The following is a 25,088-nucleotide window of genomic DNA, read 5'->3' as shown; positions in this document are numbered from 1 at the left end:
TTGTGCCTTTGTAGCTGTAACTTCTGATAAATGAGTAAACTCCTCATCAAAAGCCTTGATCACTTTTTTTGCTCTTTCCTATGGATCTGATTTAGTAACTCTTACTAATATTGGACTCTGTAATTTCTTAGTAAGTTCCATCAATGAGCTTTGTAGATTCTTCACTCTTTTGTTCTCCTCAATAATTTTTCTCACGGATGATATCAATCCAACTCGATCATCATCATCATCTCCAGATAGAGTTGCTAAAACTAATTCCAATGGTGACTTGGAAGAACTAGGTGTCTCTGCACTTCTCATAGGAGTGACCAGATTTCTCATTGAACGTAGGTAGGCAGGCCCTACTATTCTAATGGGGCCTGCAAAATGCTCGACCGGTGCTTGGAAGGTGGGATTTCTACTTGGATCTGATGGCCCTACTATTCTAATGGGCAAGGCTAACGACTGCTGCCGTGCCTCTCCCTCTATTAGTGGATCCCAATCAATTAGCTCTTCCTCCGTAGGTTGTGCATCTCGATCGTCATCATATGGATTTGGAACGAACTCACTATAAAACAGCTTACCCAAAGGCGTAGTTCTCATAGGAGTGACCAGATTACTATCATCCTCGTGCTAGAAAATAACTTTGTCAACCTTAGTTTTAGTGTGTTTCAACTGGGGTACAACCAAAGATGTTTCATGTGTAATAACCTTCCAATTTCCTTGCTGATTCTTATCAATCTTCTTAAGTTCCTTTGCTAAAGTAGTCAGATCATCATTCTTTTTCTCCTCTTCCTTCTTTTATTCTTCCTTTTTATTCTCTCCATCTTCATCCTTCTTATCTTCATCTTCTGAACTAGCATAACCTGGCAAATTATCAACATCTGGGCCATAATCCTTGAAAGGATCTTCTATTGTATCAACTATAATTCTTGTGTTGTCAACATTCATGGTGTCAATGCTAACAGTTATCTGTGGGGCTGCTGATACTGTTGCTTCTTCTGCTCTGTTTTCTTCTGCCTCTTTCATTTCTATGTTTGCCTCTGTTGTGACTACAAGTGCTGCTAATAGTACTTCAACCTTTTTTCTTTGTACTATTGTTGCTGGGATAGGGGCTACTCCCCCTGATATCATGCTTTCCTTTCTAGTTGTTGTTTGCTGTGGACTTGATGGCTTAAGTTATACCATCATCTTCACTAGAGTTGCCTCTGTTTCTTTGTTCACTTCCTCATAATTTCTTCCCATAATTAGTATAGGTCGTCTTGTTCCTTAAGTAAGGCTCAAGATTTTTCATCAATCTTTCTAGGTGCTCTTCATTGATTACTTCGCATAATTTCCTTATCAAGTTTTCTCTTATTTTCTTATCTTCTTCTTGCACTCTCATCTTTCTATTCGCAAATCTTTCATACAAGTCTTTGGGGATAACTCCTCGTATATTAGTGAACTTCTTGTTATTCAGGATCATATGCCTTATTACTGCATTTTCTAGCTCAAATATCTCAAAATTGTTGTACTGATCGTAATACTTGTTTAATTGCACAAAATTGCCATCATCAACGATTGCGCAATTCGGTTTATCAACTTTAGGCTTCCATTGCCTTCTTCCCTTGCCCGTGCTCTCTCTTCTTGTCCTCCAACCTCAAGGATATCAATCTGTACTCTCATTTTCCTTTTTCCTTCAAATGTCATCAAGACTTTCTGTTTCTTGCCTAGTCCAGTTGTCATTTCCTTCATCCTGTTATGTCTAGGAGCCTCTGTTGGTCCTTGTTTTACCTCTGCTAACCTAGTAGACTTTCTCTTCACCTCCACCATGCTAATTTCCTCTTTTTCTCCTCCTAGCTTAATAGGTGGAATAAGTGGTGTGACATGTGGTTGCACTGGTGCAATTGCTGCATATGGAATGGTGGATGCCTTAGCTGCTGGTTCAGCTACTGTAATACCTTATACTAATGCTGAAGCTGATGGTTAGGGTCTTGCTGCTGCTAATGGTGGCACAAACATTATATTTTCCTGACCATTTTTCTTCATTACTGCCATTTTTTGTCTTACTACAGTAGATTCTTCAGGAGTCATCTATACTTGCTCCATTATCTTCTTCATCGAGGTTTCCGCTTTCTTCTTAGCAAACTTCTCTAGTTTCACTTGATAAGATTTCTGCATGTTCTCTTCAAAGGTTCCAAACTTGTCAAACTCTTCATCTTTGTCTGATTTAAGAATTGCTTTCACATAACTTTCAATTTCTTCTTTTCTAACTTCATAGCCAAGAGGGTCAACATACAACATTCTTGGTTCTACTGCTTCAATGTATGTGAAATCTATATCAACCATAAAGCAAATGTCCTCCTTGTGTCTACTCACAACTGATGATGGGATCTAAATCTTTGTTTCATCTCACTCTGGAATGTCTTAATAATTAGGTCTGTACTACTCTCAATTTTGTCTATGGAATGTCTCTTGTATAAATCAGTTATCTTTTCCATTGTGCATTTGTCACTGTTAATCAATTCAAAATTTGACATAAATGAAAGTCAATAGGTGGAAGAACATATAGATAACTAGGGATTGAAATCTGAATTGACTGTTTCTTACTTTCTTAATGCTCTCTAAGTTCTCTACCAACTGCGCTCTTAATAATTCACATAAATTTACCTTGGCTTTCTCAACACAATGTTTATATGTTGCATGGACAAAGCCTGCTGCCATTTCATCTTCCCTTGAACTAAAACAAATACTAGTTGCCATAATTTTGCTCGCATACCTTACATCTTCTTGTTTTATCTTACTAATCACAATTCCTCTTCCATTATAAGTTGACTAGGTGCTTTCAAGTACAACCTTCTTCACAGTCTTTTCATTTAAGGGGATAGAGCCTTCATTGTTCAAGCTAGTAACCTCATGTATCGGATTAGCTGAAATTTCCACAACATTTTCTCCCATCCAGAACTTACCATGTAATGGACACCCAGGAATGCCCAAAAGCTGAACCAAAGCTGGAATTATATTAATTCTAAAAATGCTGCAATCAAGTACAAAGAGATGTATTCCAAAGGCCAAACCCTAAGGGAATGACGTCTAGAATGTTACAAGAGAGGATGAACGTCCTCTAATGCCAAGAAAGATATGTGATTCACACATCCAAACTCTTATCAAATGTAATTCACAATTATCTGATACAATAATCTCATGCTCAACAATGAGACTTTCAGCCCTATTTATCCTTTTTTTCATCCTTTTGGAAGGAACTAAAACATTAATTAATTGCAAGGGCTAGAAGCTTCCTCCTTCCAATAATTAATGCATACCCTAAAAACTCCTCCCTGGAAATAATTAATTAAATCGAGAGGCTTCCGTCCTTCCAATAATTAATACATACCCTACAAGCTACTCCTTTGTAATTAATAATTAAATTAATTAAATATAATGTCACCTTTAAATTGAATGACTTTATAAGAAATTAATTTAATTTTTTCTTATCTTCCACTTAGACTTTGGAGAACGTGAAGGCCAAAAGATGGGATCATTACAAATCCGCCCTCTTTGAAATTGCTTGTCCTCAAGCAATTAAGTAACATAATGGACTCCAACCTCCACCTGGATCCCAATATGTGATAACCATATGGAAGTTAAACCAACTGCAAACCCACATCATCAGGACCAACCCCTGTAGCCTAGCATTCAAAACTTGTGCTGATGAAGTCAGAATGTCACCATAAGGAAACTCCATAGAAGATTTATGAAACGTCTTCTTCCCTTTATCCATCCACATAATATATATTGGACTGGAATGCATATTATCACCATCATGCATTGAAAAAGATGTAGTTGTAGGTGAACCATATGTACTCATGCTAACTGTATCAACAAAAGGTGTTGCCGCATCGAAATATATGGACATAGGAACAACATTAACTGCTGCAACAAAAAATTGAACTAAATTTGTAGTTGATGAAAACTCATAATCATTAACATGTGTGGCTTCTTTAGAAAATACATCAACCACTGCATTTATACCATTAAACTTCTCATTGGATGCTTCAACTGACATAGAAGTGGTTGCTGATATGATAGTATCCTCGCATTCTCCTAATTCCACTATTGCTACGTCATCATCCCCTGACAAGGCTTCATATGTGGTCTCCTGACTTTGCACGCATGTCTCTACTGACTCTGTCGAAATGCCCACATCATAGCTGGCTGGCTCTATACGTGTCTCGATCCCACCTGAGAAATCGACTACCTTCTGCTCTGGAGTAACATATAAATCATCAATGTTGATGCCCATCTGTCTAGCCATTAGTTGCAACATCATATCCATTCGCCTATTCTGCTCCTGTTGCATACGTTGTCTCTTCTCTAATGTACCCAATAACTATCTGAGCATCACATCTTGATCTGGACTAATATGCATCTTTATCCGGCTATCAATATGATCTCCACAGGATGGCAGGACTTATAGCTCTGATACCACTGTAATGGACACCCAGGAATGCCCAAAAGCTGAACCAAAGCTGGAATTATATTAATTCTAAAAATGCTGCAATCAAGTACAAAGAGATGTATTCCAAAGGCCAAACCCTAAGGGAATGACGTCTAGAATGTTACAAGAGAGGATGAACGTCCTCTAATGCCAAGAAAGATATGTGATTCACACATGCAAACTCTTATCAAATGTAATTCACAATTATCTGATACAATAATCTCATGCTCAACAATGAGACTTTCAGCCCTATTTATCCTTTTTTTCATCCTTTTGGAAGGAACTAAAACATTAATTAATTGCAAGGGCTAGAAGCTTCCTCCTTCCAATAATTAATGCATACCCTAAAAACTCCTCCCTGGAAATAATTAATTAAATCGAGAGGCTTCCGTCCTTCCAATAATTAATACATACCCTACAAGCTACTCCTTTGTAATTAATAATTAAATTAATTAAATATAATGTCACCTTTAAATTGAATGACTTTATAAGAAATTAATTTAATTTTTTCTTATCTTCCACTTAGACTTTGGAGAACGTGAAGGCCAAAAGATGGGATCATTACATACCATCATGAATCCTACTCAAAAAAATCTTTGTCCACTCTTCCGTGTCAATCTCATGTTGAAATAGGTATCTAACTAGATCATTCTGCCCTAGGTGTTCATAATCTTCCTTAAATGACATATCTTGATTGTAAACATGGTCAAACTCTTTTGAAATGTTTTCCTCACCTATTGTCTCAAATTTACATTTGGTGTAACTACTGGTATCTTCCAAGTACAAGACATCATTAGGGGTTTGCGAAAATGCAGTCAAAGAGTCGTCTTCCAAGGGTTATATGGGGTTTAACTTCAGCTTAGGTCTAGGTACATCCTCCACATTGTGAATCATAGACTTATCCATTTTAACTGAACAAAATACTGAATACAATTCCATAAATTAACCTTCACAAGATCGTAAAATACCTCAAATATCGTGGAAATAGAGTTTGTTGTTGCACACATTTTAAATTCACCTTGACAGCCTTTAATTTGCTCCTTCACACACATCAAATGGTACTCATAAATTCAATTTCGTTCCTTAAATCCTTTCCAATTGACTTCTGCATTAATTGCACATGTAGTCACAAAAAGTTGTTCCTTGATTGCCAGTAAACTTGTTTTCTTTCTCATGCTCACATATGACCTTCAAAACTCATGCACACTTAACCATAGCTTCTACTCATCCATGTCTACCTATTAACTGTGGAACTCCCAATTCCGCTAATTCTGTTATAATCATTGATGAAGTGTGTTGGATGGATATTTTGCAACCGACAGTTTTGAGTAAAAATTTAGTCGCAAAATGGGATGACCAGCCACATCGTGTGAGATAGAGTTCTCCTACCTTAAAGGGAAGGCTCCCCCTTCTCACTGTTCCTTGGATCAACTCAAGGTAAGCAAGAAATTGAGAGATTTATAAACTGGGTGCTACTATTATCCTTTCTTCTTAACTTTCAAGAAAGGATCCACTTATTCATAAGGCAAATAATGGGCAAGGTGAATCTCTAATTACACTTCTATCACGAGCTGGAAATAGTGATACCGATAAATTTTAACTAACTCAAAGGCTAGCCAAAACGTACCAAATTGGCTCTAAGTCCTGTTGTACTTCTATATAGTAAAATCTCTACAATTAGGGCACAAAGACTCCTAAAAATAAGAACAATCTAACTATTTTGCAAATCAAGATGAAAATACAAGCTACAGACAAAGCTTTTAGCTATGGATTTTCACAATTGCTCCTGGTCAAAGCTCGGGCTTCAATTGTTTCTTAACTCTTTTCTATCAATCACAAGATACAATATAAATGACAAAAGATAGTACGAATCAAAGGTAACTTGAATGAATTATAGACAAAGATTACAATTCACACAAATAACAATCTCACTTAATCAAAGTTAAGTCTCAAATGCTCCTTTGTATTCACTTTCTCTCAAAATAGTGCTACACAAACAAAGTTCTGCTGGCACAATTTCTCCAGAGCTCTCTTGCATAAAGATAATGATGATGATACAATGAGGGGGGCACTCCTTTATATAGGCAAAGAAGTTGAGAAAAAGGGGGAGGAAAAAGTGGGAGCAACTCAACCAACTTTGACCAAGTCTAACTACAAAAACTAAAGGGTTACATGCAACTGCACGTGCAACTCGCATTACATCGTTTTACATACATGTAACTCGCATTACATGTAACTACACTTTTTCATGTAATGCATCTTCTCCAACTACAAACATGAAAGAAGAAAGAAGACAAAAGAGAAAAGAACAATTCTAAAAGGCCTTGTACTTGACGATGCAATCCCAGATGATAACAGGATTGGGAGTTCCTGTACCTTGTACTGCTGCATTCACGTTGATAACCATAGTATTGCGTCTTTTGATAACCTCTAGCTCTCTTTGATGAATTGTCCATTATCATGTGGAAACTTAATGCGATGCATCTTTTCTCGCTCAAGTTCTCGTGAATTCTCCTTTGTAGATCAGCACAAACTGGAGTCTTTGACACTTTGAAAACCTTCTTGACGATGTTCAGATGTACACTCGAAACAACTTTCCATCAGCACCTTTAACTCCCTTTAAAAATAAAAATAAAAAAAAAGTAAAGTGCTTGGCGCATGGGAATGCGTGTAAATGGAGATTGCCGATTTTCAAAAAGTGACTTGGGCTTTCAAGATGTCACTGCACGGAAAATGGATTCCATGTAAATGCAACATGTAACAGAAGGTGAAATGAGATGCAAGTGTGAGTGAAAGATATGCTTTACATGCATATGCGGATGAAGGCTAAGATGGAAAGCATGGAAAGATACGGAAACATGTATTTGCTCATGGAGTTGTGAATGCATATGGAGAGGAGAAAATGACATCTTTTTGACTTTTCAAAAAGTGACTTTTAGTCAAAATTGGACTTTTTAGATGCAATTACACATAAGACATTTCGTGTAATCGTGTCATGCGAATGAAAGCGAAAAATGAGATGGATGAAAACGGAAGTGGAAAACAGAATTACATGCATGTGTGAATGGGGAATGAGGTGAAGAACATGTAATCACATTTGTCGGATGAGATGTGAGATGTAATGACATGAAAATAGAATGTGAAAAATGATAACGCTTTCGCATGTAATGAAGGAAAAACAAATTTTTGGGAAAAAAACTTGCAACTTCTCCAAATGGAGAAAAATTGGCAAACAAACACACAAAACCAAAACAAAAGAAAAACATACCTTTGAAAACAACTCAAAACATGCCAAGATGCAATGTACTCCAAAGATGAAATTCGAATTTGGAACTTGGGGAAGAACCAAAAACATCAAAATGAAGGAGAAATTCATATTCAAAGGAAAAATGCACATTCTAAGGCAAAGATTCTTACAAATGGCATCCATTCAACGATTTCATGCATAAAATCAGCAAAGATAAGCATGAATTAAAATGCATGAAAGAAGAGGTCCACTTACATGAAGATTAAGTGCCAAAAATGAAGGAGAAAGAGCTAAAATAGCAAGTTTTATAGTCTTAAGACCAATTCTCCCTTAAATCCGGATTTTCAAACAACCTTCTGACTTTTTCCGCACTTGCATGTAATGGACATTCAATGGTCGGATTTGACATGAAAGTGCCAAATAAATGGTCTCCAAAAACAATATCATGCATTTAAAACTCAAAAACAATCCCTTTTGATCAAATGTATGGGTTGAAAATGCAATTTTTTGAACAAAAACATGACTTTTTTATTCAAAAATCTGGGCCGTTTTTGCAAAAACGTGGCCAAAAACTGCATGTTTTTGAGTCATTTTTGACTTGTGAATGCAAAAACGACTTCCCCAAATGCATATACATGGATCCAAATGCAAAAAAGTTGCTTTAAAACACATAAAAGTGGATTAAAAGCCCAATTTTCTGGGCATTCTAAGCAAAAACGATTTGATGTTTTAACACCAAAATAATGATCACAATGCAATGGAATCAGCAAATAAGGTCAAAACAATTTGATTCCAAACAAAAACATGTTCCAAATTTGAAGATTTATGGAGTTTTTTGCAAAATTGTGCCCTAGCTTGGGAGTTTTGAACACATTTTTGGATGCAATAAACTGATTTTTGATGAGGGCAAAATGATCACCTCTCCAAAACGTTTTGAATGCAACTGATTTCATCCAAATCCATGGAGAAAATCAAAAGTTATAAGCAAAATTGGAGGTTTTTGGAGCAAGAACATGTTTTCTTCACATAATAGGACATTCTTATGTTTATTACATATTTTAAAACATGTAATAAGACAAAATCGGACTTTTTAGAGTCTAATGCATGTTTTAAAATATGTCTTTGATCATAATCTCACTTTTTGAAGCCCATTACATATTTTAAAATGTGCAAGTCTCCAAAATCTCACTTTTTGGAGTCACTTACATATTTTATAAACATATCTCACCTTTTTGATGCACAAGCATAAAAACTCAACTTTTCATGTCATTGCATCAAAAAGGTCCACTTTTGAGGCACTAAAATGACCATATCTCTTGACTGACAATTCCGATTGACCTCTAGGTTAGACCGAATCGAAGGAGAAAACGAAAGGCATGACATGAGCAAAACCAAAGGACTAAAAACAAACAAACGCAAACTCAAAAGCAAAAATGGGACTTTGAAGGCTTCAAAAATCAAGCAAAGGCTTGACAAAAAGCAAAACAAAAAAGACTTGACGAAGGCCTTCAATAAAAAGATTCATTGTATCAGTTAGTACCAATTGGTTGATCAATACTAACCAATTAAATAATGAAATAAACTCAGAGAAATGTGAAACTAATTTGAAAAAGTTTCGTATTGTTACCTACATTTTGTGGTGACAAAATGCAGGACAACAAAGTGAACTACTCAATCGGATTGGGATTGGTTGGTAACTATCACTGACTTCAATCTGTTTTTAGGTGCTTTACTTAACTGATTTTTCAACACTACATACGAACTTGCTAGATCCTTAGCTTTAAGAAATGATTTATCAAGATTTCCTACAAGGTCTTTCACATTTTCTCTTTGGCTGTTGCTGTTATTCTCATTTCTTCTATTGTTGTTCATATTCCTTCTAGGATTAGGGTTTCTCATGTTGTTCCTCGTCTTGTTTGGCATTCTCATATTGTTTATCTTACAAAATCTTTTTGTATGTTCCATGTTTTTGCAAATCTGACATGCTATCACATTGTTTCCATATCTAGGTCCTGACTGATTGATTTGTAATCTGCAATCTCTAGCAATATACCCAAAGTTGTTTCACTTATAACACATGATGTCATTTCTTATAATATTGGTGCCCCCAATAGGTCTACTAGCTGCAGGGTTAGTACCTCTAAACATTCTACTATTATCATTAAATTTAGGTTTCTTACATTCAACAACTCTATGACCAAAACCATGACAATTATAACAATAACTCGAAAAGGGTTTAAAATGCTTACCTATATAGTCCTTCATGTGACCAAATTCATTACGTGCATAACATCTTCCTCTAAATTGGTTCCTTGCTTATTTAAGTGATTCAACTTGTTCAAGGTACTTAGGTACATCTTCAGATTGATTTGACTCAACCTTGTTCAGATCTTGGTTTTTGGTTGTTGGATCACAATATCTGATTCCTTTGTAACCTCATTTTTCTTAGATGATTCTCCTTCAAAATATCCAAGACCAGTCTTATTATAAGAAGATCTTTGCATATAGATATGCTCTTTAAGTTTTTCACTACTGGAATACAATTTCTCAAGATGTTGCTTAGATTGTGTTAACTCTCCTTTCACAATTGCATTATATTTCTCAAGTTCTACATATTGTAACTTTGAAGACTTAAGTTCAAATGTCATCTTTGGAAGTTTAGATCTTAATATTGCATTCTCAGTTCTCAAATCTGATTCAATCTTCTTGTCATCATCCTTCAACTCAACTTTAAATTTGTAATCTCTAGCTCATGCTTTAGGATCTCATTCCCTTTCTTAGGCCTCAAAACTTCATTGCAGTCCTTGGTCTGATCTTTAGACTCTTTCTAAGATCTTATATGTTCAATCTTGTCCTTCAAATTCTCAATGTGATCTTTAGCATCTTCATACTTATCCTTCAGAGTATCTCTTTCTTTTGTAAGTACATCAAGATATTCAAGAGCTTCTTCTAGGTTCTTCTGTAACTAATCTATATCCATAGAGATCTTACTCAAGCTATTAGGCCTTCACTGAGTAACTATGCTTTGATACCAATTTAAAAAATAGGAAATATTGAGGTGGGGGAGGGAGGGGTTGGATGAGGGGGGTTGAATTGGTATTTCACAAACTTTTTTCCAATTATGGATATCATTAACAATCTTATAACTTGCATATGAAAGTAAACTGATTAAGATGAATAGTAAACACAACCATAAAGTAATGCAACACATAACACTATAGTTTTTTAACTAGGGAAACCCTGGCCAAGGGAAAACCCCGGTGGGGATGGTACCCACAAAATGATCCACTAATAACCACTAATAATTGAAAGTATCTTGTGAAAGATATTGACCCTGTTAGGAGTCTATTACATCCATATTGTGTCTCGGTCCTTGTTAGAGGGCTAGGTCGGGTTAGAAGCCTCAACCCTGTTAGTAGTTGTTAATACAATTACAAAATGTATACAAGCTAAGCCCACTGCCCAAACATGCAATATGTAATGATATTCATTATACAAAGAGTAGATACAAAAATCTCTTTACAATTGTTGATACCTTCAAAATCTAATTTGATCTTTGTAGCCCACTATGCCAACTTCACATACTTTGTCTTTACACTGCCTTGATAGCAAGTTCGCATCACAAAATAATTGCATTCAATCATCACATCATACTCACACTTAACTTCACATTTCAAAACATTCCTTTATTAGGGTCTGGATTTGACCCTGTGAGTTTGTTTGGATTCATATATTGTGAGTCTAGACGAATCCATAGGGTCAAATCCAGACCTTGTGAAAATCTGGCGTGCACCAGTTCGCAAATCTGAACCCAATACGGACCTAGATCTAGTCCACGAGCCGGCCGCATGAATCTGGTAACATAGCCATATACATTAATGTTTTATTCCAAATGACATATGAAAATGTCAAAATGCACCACCATATCAATGTTTGAGTTCAAGAATAATAATGTCAACATTAGCAATCAGCCATCATTGATCAAATATCATCAAAAGTCATCAAACATATCATCATCCTCCAGCTATGGAAAATCAAAAACACAAACAGTGCAATTGGCATCGGTACTAACAATCTTAGCTTGAGGAGTAGCCTCACTATGACTAGGTAGCTCATGATAATCATCATCAACTACAAGTGCATCAAGGTAGGCAATCGAACCATCCAACTAGGCAAGATTTGATTCAACATTCCAATGCTTTGCCTCCCTTTTTATAGATATTGTCTTTGCATGTTAGGAGCCTCAAGTTTGAACACACATACACCAAATCTTCTGCCTTCCTGGAATGTAGTCTCTTGCATTTTATTGCATGGATGAAGAAGTATGTGCTTTAGTTCCTCTTGGATGATGATGAACTAACAACCTACCAAGATCTTCGATTTTGAAATTAGAGAGTTAAGAATACTGAATAGAATTATTAAATATAAGTTCAATATTCATCAACAAGAATCTAGAAATTAGAATCTGAAGAGTTAAGAACTTGTGATAACACTTTGTTGGCAACGTGTTGTAGGTGCTGGTGCATTTCTCCATGAAAGTACCACCATATATGAGCATCAACATTATTCTTGTTTTCAAGAGCATCAAGATCACAATCATCAATGCTTGTGAAACTTATGAATTCAGACCTCGTCATAGGCCATATGGGATCGGGAAAGAGTCTACAAAGGGCTACCTTGAGGACATGATCAGTTTTAGGATCTCTATAGGGGCAAATCTAGCACCACTAGCATTAAGAACTACTTGACCATATTACTTTGTGCTCAATGCAAAGACAAGGAGATGCAAAGGGGTAGTCAATTTGTTCCATCTCTCCCTTATTTTTTGTAGTTCCTTGAAGAATATTTCTTCAGGATCTTGCTTTTTCTCATTTATGATTTTTTATTATCCTCAATCCTAGAGTCAATGCCATTATATGTCTCACCCAAGCAAGGTCTATCCATGTAAATGTATTGGATCAAACTCAATATAAGTTCAACAAATCTTAGGTTGTACTTAGCACGATTCAACAAGAGTCAACTAGTATCATTGCCTTAATGCCAACTACCCTTGTACTACTAAATTGCTCATGTGTGCTCCAATTAGCATTAGTTACCATTCTAGACAATGTTTCTTTAACCTTCATAGAGTGTCTCAAAACAATAGTTTTGAAGGCCAATCAATTCTTAACAATCTATTTCAAAAATAAAAAAATAAAAAATAAAAATAAAAATAGAAACTTAAACATATTTTTTTTACTAAATTAGATTCTAAAACATATTTAAATTTTAAATAATTTAACTTATCTTCAAGAGCTCGAATATTGAGAATTGTCTTAATATGGCTTGCGACATGTGGTGGTTCGTGATGAACATTTGGATCTCTTGGGCATCTTTATACATTTGTTTGATCCACTCAAATTTCTTGCCAATTTTTGTAGCATTAGGTCGAGTGAGCGGACAACACAAGGTGACCACAAAAATGTGTTTATAGCATTCCTCAACCAATTGCCCAATGGCCCTACAATTTTCAGCATTGTTTGTGATTACTTGAACAATATTTTAATCTGCAATGAATGGTCCGTCTTTCACTTCCCTTCACAATCCATTGCTCTCAAAAACATCACTCCTCTCGTTGACATTGCAATAACTTTGGAGATTTCTTGCATCTTTCCATCCATCAAATACTATGGACACACTTGTTTTGATACTTGAATCCATGATGAGCATCTCAAAACAATAGTTTTGGAGGTCAAACAAGTCTTAACAATCTATTTTAAAAATTAAAAAATCAAAAATCAAAATCAAAATTTAAACATAAATTTTTTACCAAATTAGAGTCTAAAACATATTTAAATTTTAAATAATTTAACTTATCTTCAAGAGCTCGAATCTTGAGAATTGTCTTAATATGGCTTGTGCATTTGGATCTCTCAGGTGTCTTTATACATTTGTTTTATCCACTATTTCTTTCCAATTTTTGCAGCATTAGGTTAAGTGAGTGGACAACACAAGGTGACCACAAAAATGTGTTTATAGCATTCCTCAACCAATTGCCCGATAGCCCTACAATTTTCGGCATTGTTTGTGATTACTTGAACAATATTTTAATCTGCAATAAATGGTCCATCTTTCACTTCCCTTCACAATCCATTGCTCTCAAAAACATCGCTCCTCTCGTTGACATTGCAATAACTTTGGAGATTTCTTGCATCTTTCCATCCATCAAATACTATGGACACTTGTTTTCATACATGAATCCATGATGAGCTTCAAAGAAGCCTCTACATGTTTCATCCAATAAAATGGTGCACACCTTCTCATAACCCGAGCCCTTAAAGACCTTTGGAGCCTTATTAATTGATCTCACCATTTTTGCCAGTATGGTGAGCAAACATCATTAAATGCCAATCCATTTGCATAGATGCATCTCACAGTGTCTTGCTCGGCAATGTCTCTAGCCTCATTGTGTAATGGCATTGCCAAGGGCCCCTTCACTCTCTCATTTGTCACTTGTTCTTGAGGAACACAAAAGAATGGATGGCTCTCTATGGGCTGTTCACTAGAAGTGGAAATTGAAGTCATAGAGCCAAAGGCCTTTGTTCATTTTTTTACTTTGATACCTTCTTAAAATATGAACAGTTGGATTCCCAGCTTCTTCATTTGCTTATCTTTTCTCTTCAATATATTTTAGTACAAATTGGTTTGCAAAAAAGGTTTTCTGTGGAGGTTTCCCTTCAACTCTTGACTTGCCTAGACAAAACTTGATGCCTTTATGAGGGATAAAGTACAAACGTGCTTTCACTCTCCTATAAGAGCTTTTATATTCCTCTTTGGAATGGCTGCAAATAGAAACAAATCCTATTTCATGTGTGTTAGTGAACTGATTTTCACTGCAATAAATTAACACGTGATGACTCGCAATGCCTAGACAGAAGCACAAATGCTACTAACAGTTGGGTCGCCTCACGATTGGAATGCGCAAGCGCCCTCTGAATTATCCGGGTACAGCTCCCTGTGCAAGATTTACAATGAATTATCTAACTTAGAATTGAAATGCTTTTAACCGGAAAGCACAAAAGGCACACAAGCACTTATCCATAAACATGGAATAAGCACAAAAAGCTAAATGACTGAAAGTAAATGACAAACGAATGGCTCAAAGTCCATTCATCCAACCTTTAAATTATACAAAGAATGCAAGAAGAAAGACAGACCAGTTGCTTCGAAACACACAAATAACTATAGCTAAAATTCCAAATGATAATCATGCATGTAGTCACATGAGATGAAATTACATTCACAGAAAATTGAATTGATACAAAGACCGATTTCAATCAGAAAACAAATGTCCAAACTCAAAGTTTTGGCACACAAACCTCCTTTCTATGAAAATACAAAAGATGACAAAGATCTTAATGTTTCTTTGCTCACAAACTACAATATGGAAATCCAAACATTTCTTCCCTCCCTGCAATTACAAATACAAACAAAAATAAAAGCCCTCTGCCTGTAGCACAAAGTCTGCAGTCAAGAAGTGGAACCTCCTCTTCCAAATTTCTTCCACTATATAGACTTCTCAAGAGCTTCATTCAGTTTCATAACTGATTTGGAAATGATTATTAATTAAATCTCCTTTCCTTTGATCATTATTTATGGTCACTTTCCTTTATCCATTTCCTTTTATAACAAAAGTCCTTATAAACATTATAATTAATATTTTATGGATATCATTTTATAATGTTTATAAGAAGACCGAGACATGTGGCATTTGTTGGCAATGAGGTGTTGTCATCCTTTGGTGGTTGTCATTGACATTTTTGATAGTGCACAATTCAAATATGCATAACTTTTGATCCATAATGAATCTAACAAAACTGTTTGGAGACAATTTAGAAAACTAGATTTTTCAAAACATATCAAAAAATTAGCCTGATCCAACAATCGGATTAGGAGATATGGCCCCCACACCAAGACTGATTTTTCTGTCATCCTTTGTGGCTGTCATTGACAATTTTGTTAGTTCATGCCAATGCTCATAACTTTTGATCCTTAACTGGTCTGACAAAACCATTTGGAGAGGACTTAGAAAACTAGGATTTCTAAAACATATCCAACAATCAGCTCAATCCAACAGTCAAATTAAAAGTTATGACCCCCGCACCATGACCCATTTCTCGGATTTTAACAAATTTGTTGCTGTTGTTAAAACTAAACTTTTTGAACCTGCCAACTTGAACCTACAGACCTGTTTGAACTGATTTGAACTGATGAACTAGTTTGTACTTTATGGAGTTGTGTTGAACCATAATGTACTTGTATGTATTTTCTCAAACCTGTCGAACCATTTTGAACTTCATTGAACCTGTTTAAATCAGTGAACTTGTTCTTTGAACTTGCAAACCTTTGAACCTTCTAAACTAATTTGAACTTGTTGAACCCGATCGAACCACATTGAACCTCTCAAACCTCTTTGAACCAATTTGAACTAAGTTCGAAGGATTTCAATTATTTACTTTGATTGTTTGAACTTAGTATGTGAACTAGAAGGGATATGCTTGCTAAAACATGGTAAGCAAGTGGGGCAATGCGACTTTGGAATTTTTCTTTTAAATGGAAAGTCTATATGGGTACTAACATTGTGCCATTTGTTGAACCATTTCCACATATTTCCATAGTGGAGAGCCTGGGTTTGTTTTGTACTAGGAGTTCCTAGTGTTAGAAGCAATTGTTATTCTATGAATCTATAAATAACATACAAAGCCACTGTCGTCAGGAAACAGTGTATCGGTGGAATTGAGCATTGTGGTATCTTTTCGGCCAACTGATTTTACGAGAGTCTTTGGTATACCAGGAGCGGCATAAGGTGGAGCCAAGATTGATGGTAAACCCAAAAAAATGAGCAAGGAGACAAAGTTGCAGCTGATACGGATGGTGTGTAATGACGAGGTACAGAAGCACATCGATACCCTCATGGACGCTTCGAAGAAAAGAGGGCTGCGGAAGTCTGAGATTCAGGAAGGACATTGGAAGTGCTTGATGGATGTGGTGAAAAGTAGGCTTACAAGATCCAACAGGGCATTTGACATTTCCTTCCCCTTGGTCAGTATGATGAATGGAATCATAAACGGAAAGGTCTATGACTGGGCTTCATTGTTAGCCATGCGCATGGAGGAGTTCATGACCCTACAACACAAAACATTCTATATGCCGCACTACGCCATCGGACTCTTTTTGGAAGCCACGGCCAGGACGATACCCCATGAGCAGCTAGAAGTTAAGCCGAGTCCGGCAGCACCTAGCGAGCCTCTGGTAATGCAATGGAAGCATTTGGATTCACCTACAGGTCAGAAGAGCGTGGGCCAAAAGAGGACACGAAAAGAGATGGAGGAATCGGGTAACACCGATAGTGGCCGTCAGGACACATCCTACGAGGATGACGACTCTGAGGGTATGGAGGTAGAATAGGAGGAGCGTAGTTTCAGCAGTCCCACTTCGCTTTCTGCGACCAGCTGCACCTGTGACTACTACTTTAGCTCCGGTAACTCCGGCACCACACATACACACTATGGCAAATGCTCACATCCTAGGGTTTGGTCAGTTTCGGCGTCCAGTGGTAATGACCCCGGTCACTCTACATCCTACATCACGAACAGCAGTAGCACCTGTGCAACCATCAGTGCGCCAACGGACAACATCACCTGTAGCCACGAGTACGTAGCCAGCAGTTCAGGAACCAACTCCCATACCTATACTAGAGAGTTTGCCTCAGCCACTTCCTGTGGCGAAGCCCATGACAGAGGAAGGAGTCAGTGAGGAAGGTACGTAGCAGCAGGTTCGGCTGGAAGTGATTGGGTCAGATGCGGTGGTCACTGTAGCAGACACTCTGTTGGGTGAGGATCAGGGTGCTCACTCCAGTATTCCTGAAGCGGCAACCCAGGCCCCAGCAACAAGCATAGCAAGTCGGGCGAGTGAGTACCTGAAGCGTCGACTACTTGCCCTTGTCACCAGAAGTCATTCCATTCAGTCTCCCATGAGAGAGCACATGCCCTTGGAGGCCAGTTGGTCCAACAACGAGATAGTCGAGATACCGGCATCACCAGCGGTGGAGGATCAAAGTGCAGCGACAGCTGAGAAAGTGGCTACGGGAGCGCAGGCGTCAGATCCTCTACTAGCAAAGGCGGAGGACATGGATATTCATTCTCGCCTAGCTATCATTGCTGAGCAGAGCAAGTCCATAGCGGAGATGGTGCTGACAGAGCGAAGAAGGGCAGAGGGAGACGGCAGAAAAGGCTCGGGAGAAGATGGCCGACCAACTTACCATCCAGCACCTTGCATGGGAAGCAGAACGGACAGCCCTATTAGCACAGCTCGAGGAGAGTACGCGAGGGAAACAGCAGGAAAAACAACAGTTAACCGCAGTGGAGCAGCAACTAGCCGTAGCCGAGCAGCGGTTGGCAACAACACTTCAAGAGAAGGACTCAGCGCAGTAGGCTCACGATCAAAAGGAAGTTGAGTGTCAGGAGGTTGCATTGATGCTGAAGGAAATGGTGGAGGAGAACTCACAGATTAGAGCTGATTTGCAGATATGGACAGATCAGGTGTATCAACTTCAACACAGCCGGTCTTCACAGTCAAAGACTCGGCCTTCGAGTTCATGATGTATAAGTCCATGTTGTTTTTGTTTTATGAATAATGTAGTTAGTGTGGGTTTTTTGTTGTCTCGTCGTCGGGAGATGACTTTTCTTTTTGGGGGGGATGATGTCGTCAGGAAACAGTGTATCGGGATGTTCTCGACGGTATCAGGAGGTTCCTGACGGTGTATCGGGAGGTTCTCGACGGTGTATCAGGATGTTCCCGACGGTGTATCAAGATGTTCCCAACGGAGTATCGGGAGGTTTCTGTCAGTGTATCGAGATGTGTGCCGTCAGGCCGACATGTATCGAGATGTATCCAGAAGGTTCTATTATTGTAGTTGACATGTTGTATGTGGCCGACGGATACCTTTGAGAAGGTTCCTCAGACAGTATTTATATCTCCCTTCGGGATAATTGTAATCATCATCATATGAGAACCCAATGTAATATCTTGGCGTATGCGAATAATAAGAAGAAGAGTTCTGCTATTCGAGTTCGTGTTCATTATCTGTGTGCAATTCTTAATTAACCTATGCGGTAAATAGCCACAAAAGAAAATGAAAAAATAAAGTAAAACTAGAGAGTTCATTTCATTTTGTTAAAAAAATGCAAAGAATTTTTTTTTAAAACAAATACAATCAATAGAAACCTACCTCTTTTGTTGAAATCTACTTCTTCAATGTCTTTGAGGAGTTTTCCACACTTGCAACCATGTAGGAATAGCTCACAAACTAGCTCAAAGCATGCAACAATCACCTTTCAACACTTTGTGAGCAATGCCAACCAAATAAGAAAGTTCAGCAATGGAAGCAAGTTTTTTTTTAAATTCCCAAATGCACAAGTGACATGTCTAACTATTTTGGTCTTTTTAGTTGTCTATTTAGGTTCAAATAGACAAAAAAGAAACTTAAGAAAAGTCATTAAACTATGTTTTTGGCCAAAATTGGTTTGGGTCCTGCCGTGGAATTCAAAATAGTCAATAAAAGGCCAAGAGTCTACCCAGGTCCTTCTGATAGAATTTTGACCGAATTTACATGTCGGCAGAAGAATTTTGGCCAAACTAGACTAGGACCTTGTGCTTCCAAGGAGGAATTTGGTAACTTGGAGGAAATACAAAAAATTGCAGAGTTCACTCTATGAACCAGGCAAAAAACTTAGTACTACATGTTAGTCAAAGGATGGCATCGTGAACAAACTTTAAAGGGTGGGAGAATGTTTGGTTCACATCAGGGAATCATCCTTTGAAGTGTTAGTCATAGCTCTAACTCCAATAATGATCACCTTAAAACAATAGAAATGGTTAAGACATCACGGTGAAGAGATCAAGTTGTCGGTGACCTCTCGGTAAAGTGAGATAATAATTTTTTTTGGCATGCCTAGTTCCCAATGACAATGACATGATGAAAGAGGTAGTGCAACAGTCATCTTGAAACTATTTGTGAACATTCAAGCACTTTTTAATGTAGTTTTCAACCAAAATAGGTCCATATGAAGGTAATATTGTACCAACCAAAAGGGCAGTAAAATTAAGTGGATGATTCTGGGTAACATTTGGTGGGATTGTGTCAAATATCTCTTCAATTTCACCAAACCAATTTTGAGCATGATCTATTATATTGACTTAATTGGCTTTGTTTGGGAGAGATATATGAAAGCATCAACTCAATGTTTGAGAATTTGTTCATCACCATAAATAAGAAAGTGCGAGATTTTGAAGGAGCTTAACAGTTGCACCAAACTATGGAAGAGAGATGGAACAAAATAACCACCTTGTTACATCTTTTGTTTGTATTCAGTTCCAAATATTGTAGCGCTAAGAACTTTTTTGTGCTACAAATGGTTGCCCCATATAGAGATTTGAAGTCAGAAATGGAAACAATACAACATTTTAGTCCTAATTTCCAAGATGGAGCAAGGATTGAGATCATAAATTTTATGCACTCCAATAACTTTTTTATTGATAAAGTTGATGCTTACAATTGGTATTTCTTCCATGCCCAATCATTCACACTAGTCCAACTTTTTGTGATTAAGTTTCATTTTGATTTTATTTTAGCCTAGTTTATTTACATCGATGAATTATTGGAATGCATATTCCACTCAATAAACCACAAGAAAGATGGACTCTGTGTATGTAAATTCCAACTCACTTGCTTTCTCACACAATGGCAACAAAAAACAGTACACAAGGAATTGGGAGATAATGCTAGAGCATACTGACTTGTATTTTCCACTTCCCAACTTGTTGGATTGGATTTTGAGAGGATGGGCCAATAAGCGAGAACACCAGTGTTAGTGGCACTGTTTGTGGCTCTTTTCCTATACCTGTACCTCATCATCAAATACAAATGGTCGTGATGATATATTTGTACACTCATATGCACTAATGTCTGATTAGTGAGGGTTGATTGTTGACATTATTATTTTTCATTTTAATAGATATCATGACATTTGAATTCGACTAATTGACATTGTATTATTTATAAGTTTTATGGCAGTTGCAAATATGTATATATTTCTGTTTTTTTTAAGGACAGACCCAAAATAAACTCAACCCCAACATGTTTTGGACTGAACTAGCAAACCTGAACCCAAACCAATAACAAGATAGTAACTTAGATTAAAAGTCTGAAAAAGTGGTAGTTAAAAAAAGTGTGAAGCAGCTTCTAAGAAACATTTTATCTTGGATTAAAACTTATAAAGTAGCTTATGATTTGAATGGGCGGTGATGTGAGAGTGCAAATGCATGACCAACTAATGTCCACGTATCCATCATTAACCCTTAGAGGTGATGGTACCTCAACGCTTTTCTTTAACAGATTCTCAGCACTGATAAATCCCTCTTCAGCCTTAAAGATAAAAGCGTAGTCTAGCATGACCTTCAAGTGTTCTTATGCAGATGATGTAGAACTCAAATCTCTTTTAGCTGATTGTTGCATTCAAATAGATGATACTGGAAATTCCAAATGTTTTTAAATGAGTTTCAATTCAACTGCTTAAATTTATGATCAGTAGGATCATGCTAATTATATATATTTTAGAAGAATTAATATCCCTCACAAGATCAAGGTTGATACACAGCTTCCATGTAAATGAATGGAAGTAACAATGAGAGAACAATTAAAATGGAACAAAACATGGGCTTTTATCAAATCTTACACTTTGAATTGACAACTTCAACCATCATTTGAATAACCAGGTAGCACAGTATGCATCAGAAGAGGGGAATGGAAAAGTAGCATCAGATGCAGTTGATGAGTGCTTAAGGTAGGCATTGCTTGTTAGATTGGCATAGCTTCTTTAATCATTACCTTTTGATAGTAATACATTTCAAAAGGCATCCAGGTGAAATAACAGCTTGATTTTTCTTTTTCTTTTTCTTTTTCTTTTTCTTTCTAAACTAAATCCCTTTTGGTGATATATAGTGCCTTGGAGGATTTGGATTCATTACTTTTTCGTGCTTCTAGAGATGATTCAAGTGCCTCAACCAAGGCAATGAAAAGCAAGGTCAACACAGCTGTTGTTGCACTAGACAGGTGAAAACAAGTTTAAAACATTATTTACAAAGGAGAAATTCATATTTATTTATAGTTTTGGTTGATTACATAAGGAATGGGTTTGTTTGTTATAGGCTTTTACAAACAGTGCCATCTTCGATGCTAGACAAAGGGAAAGCCATTGCAAGGGCTTATCAAGAAACAATTGATCCCACTTTGCAAGATGAGGGAGGGAAGGAAAAGCCGGAGCCTGATCTTAAGCTTCTTGAAGAATTTTTTTGATACAAGAAGCATTCCAAACAATAACAATTATCTGTACAATTTAATGTGTAGACCACGCCTGGAATTTGATCACCCCTGCATGTCATACGAAAATTTCAACTGCCTTTCAATTGATTTTCAAAACTAATAAAAATGAAATCTATATATGCATAATTCAAAATCTTTCCATTTTTGTGATACAATTTTGATTATAGATTTAAACTGTTTAAATACGAGTCTAGACAACCATCAAATTTAGACCTTCATGATTACTTTTAAATTTTATGCACAAAGCAAATGTCCTAAATTTACTATGCAATTAAAATAAGTTTCTAAACCCATATGTTTAAAACATTGATAGCACACAAAAAAACTGGCATTTACCACCTAATCGAGGTATGAAACTTAATTCTAATGGAACTTCTTTTAAAAATCTAATGGTCTTGGTGTAGTCTATATTATCCAAAACTTTGCTACCAGCAACAAACAAGAGCTCTGAAAGAGCTAGAGTCCCTGCCTTTTGCAAGGAAGAGAAGGCTGATTTTTATTTTTATGGATATAGCATAGTTTAGAACTATGACTTTCTATGACATTGGATGAGGAATGTTTAAAATATTGTTAAGTAGAACTATGGACCGTGAGTTGCTAAGTTTATTTCTGAACAAATGAAACAAGTAACTACTTATAAAGCCTAAACCTAAAGTCTAATTGTTGATTGTAGGAAGAAAAGAGAAAGTCAATATAAAAAAATGACAATCTAAGGAACTAAAAAAGGTAAAGAAAATATTGATATTTTAGGATCACTGTGTGTAAAATTGAGGTATGATATTTCAAAATTCATCTATATGAAGAATTTACATTTGATCATTTTTACAATAATTGAAAACAAAAAAAAAACAAAAATTATTTTTTAGGATGAATTCTATACCATCATTAACTACATTGATCATTAATATAAAATTATAAATACAATTATAAATATTTTTAAATTATAATTAAAAAATATAATACTTTATATTTGTACAATATAAAAAATAATGTCAAATTATATGTGAATTATGTTTGTTTATCTTCTTGATGAAACATTGTAGTTGTTTTGAACATTAATATTTTAGATTATATTTAATTTAAAATATTTTCAATATTTTTCTATTAGATAACTAAATTATGATTTTTGAATTATAATTATAATTCAAAACATTAAAAAGAAAAATCTTTCTAATTCTAGACTTAGATATCTAATTAAATTTTTGAGTATATTATTATTTCTAATATAATATATTAGATATTCATTTTAATTGTACTACTAATATTATTACTTATCACAAATTTCCGGCTCCTAATGGCAAAACATTGCTTCATGTCAAGTTTGCCATCTGTTTAGTGTCATTTTCGTCCGTAACTACATTTAATCCGTGGTTTTCGTCCCAATCCGCTATTTCTTCGCTGAAGATGAATGAGCAAATTGAATAGGGTTTGCCACCTAATGCGGGTCTGTAGATTATACAAATTCTATTATTAAATGGAGGATTCTGAAGCTTCTAGACTCGTCATATTCCTCTCTCCTCTGCCTTTTGGATGAGCATGGTGCAAGATAAAAATTGTTGGTGGAAGGAGATAAAGGCGAAAAGGTTGAAAGGTTGAAAAGCCACGAGAATGAGGATTCCAAAAATCAATTGGATCTGGCAATGTAGTAATAGTCAAACAATTCACGTGTCTTCTCTTTGCTTCGACATTTTGTAAGGATGCCAACCAGGGCATTTGCAACTTAAAACATCCGACAATTCCAAATCTTTTATTTTGACACAGGCTGCGAGGATGGATGCTGGAAAAACTTGTTGAGTCTTATTTTACACCTGTAAATTGCATATGCTTGAAAGTTTCCAATTCCTTTTCGAAAAATCCCATTTTGTGCATAGCTTTTATACCTCTCAATCGCATTTGCTTGAAAGTTGTAAAAGCTTTCTCAACAATTCCATTTGGTCAGTAGCCTTGCAATTAGGAAATTCCATGAGAACAGATTTCTTAGAGGAATTCGGTCAAACAGTTCACATGCTTCGTCTCTGCTTCTTCTATAGTTTGCATAAATACCCTAGGTTATGTTGTTCATCGCTGCAGCTAATCTTTTGCCAGATTTCCAATGCGAACATGAGTGGAAAAATACTAGCCGCATGAACAATGTGAAATTGGTGTTTGGCACAGTGCTCAAGAATCCGACCGCTCTTGGTGAGAATTTGGGTTCCTACCCCTGCCCTTAATGCTGCCCCTTCCCGTGATCATGACCGCCATAGCGTCTGCCCCTGCCCACTTGGGCATCATTCATGCCCTGACGATTTTTTCTTGAGCACTCGCAGTTTGCATAGACCAACTTTATTTTTGTTGAAACCTGACTTCCATCTGTCTGCCTTCATCACGTGTAGGCTTAATTATCTCCACTGCCCTGCTATAAAAGTAGTAAAGAACCGAGCATGTGTTGGGAAACCAAAGATGGAGAGAAGCATGAGAGGCTTGATGCTACAGTTCTTGTGTTGTTGGTCTGTTGCAAATGGGAAATAGCTGATGCAGCAACAGAGGGAACGACTGTGCAGCAACAGTAAAGTTGCAGAATGCAGATGTCATCGATGATGACAGTAATAGAACTTTCTGGACTTTTATTTCTTTAATTTTTAATCTAAAAAATTCATTTTTATCCCTGGGGAAAATGCAACCAGCCAATAGAAAAATAGAAATTGTTGATTAGAAATTAATTAAAAAATAAATCATTTTTGAACTTTGACATTATACTGACTTAGGTAATAAAAATTATTGTGCACCATCACCGGGAACATTAGTTCCCTGTCTTATAGATAAGGCACGGACTAATAATAAAGATGAATTCCAAGTGCTCTTGTCTTGTTTAAAAATGTGTAAAAATAATCGCACATCTGACATTGAGGGTTGTTCATTGAACACTATAAACACTTCTAACTAGAAGCTAAATAGCATATTAGGACAAATTTGACAAATCGTGG

General features: G+C 36.4%; 1 protein-coding gene across 1 annotated transcript in view; it reads left to right on the top strand.

Annotated features, from left to right (window-relative positions):
• LOC149575021 (uncharacterized) overlaps positions 1–22,258 on the top strand; it is a 131,778-nt gene extending 109,520 nt beyond the window's left edge. Inside the window, exons 5-7 of the mRNA XM_089814880.1 lie at positions 21,519–21,586; positions 21,745–21,855; positions 21,951–22,258. Of these exons, the coding sequence (XP_089671006.1) occupies positions 21,519–21,586; positions 21,745–21,855; positions 21,951–22,098 (327 nt within the window). The 3' untranslated portion in view covers positions 22,099–22,258. The remainder of the gene's footprint in view (positions 1–21,518; positions 21,587–21,744; positions 21,856–21,950) is intronic.
• The last annotated feature ends 2,830 nt before the right edge of the window (positions 22,259–25,088 follow it).

Source organism: Cupressus sempervirens, chromosome 2 (genome assembly GCF_028749045.1).
Source record: "Cupressus sempervirens isolate cs-2001-9-10 chromosome 2, ASM2874904v1, whole genome shotgun sequence".
NCBI lineage: Eukaryota > Viridiplantae > Streptophyta > Pinopsida > Cupressales > Cupressaceae > Cupressus > Cupressus sempervirens.
This window is presented reverse-complemented; position numbering and strand designations above follow the sequence as displayed.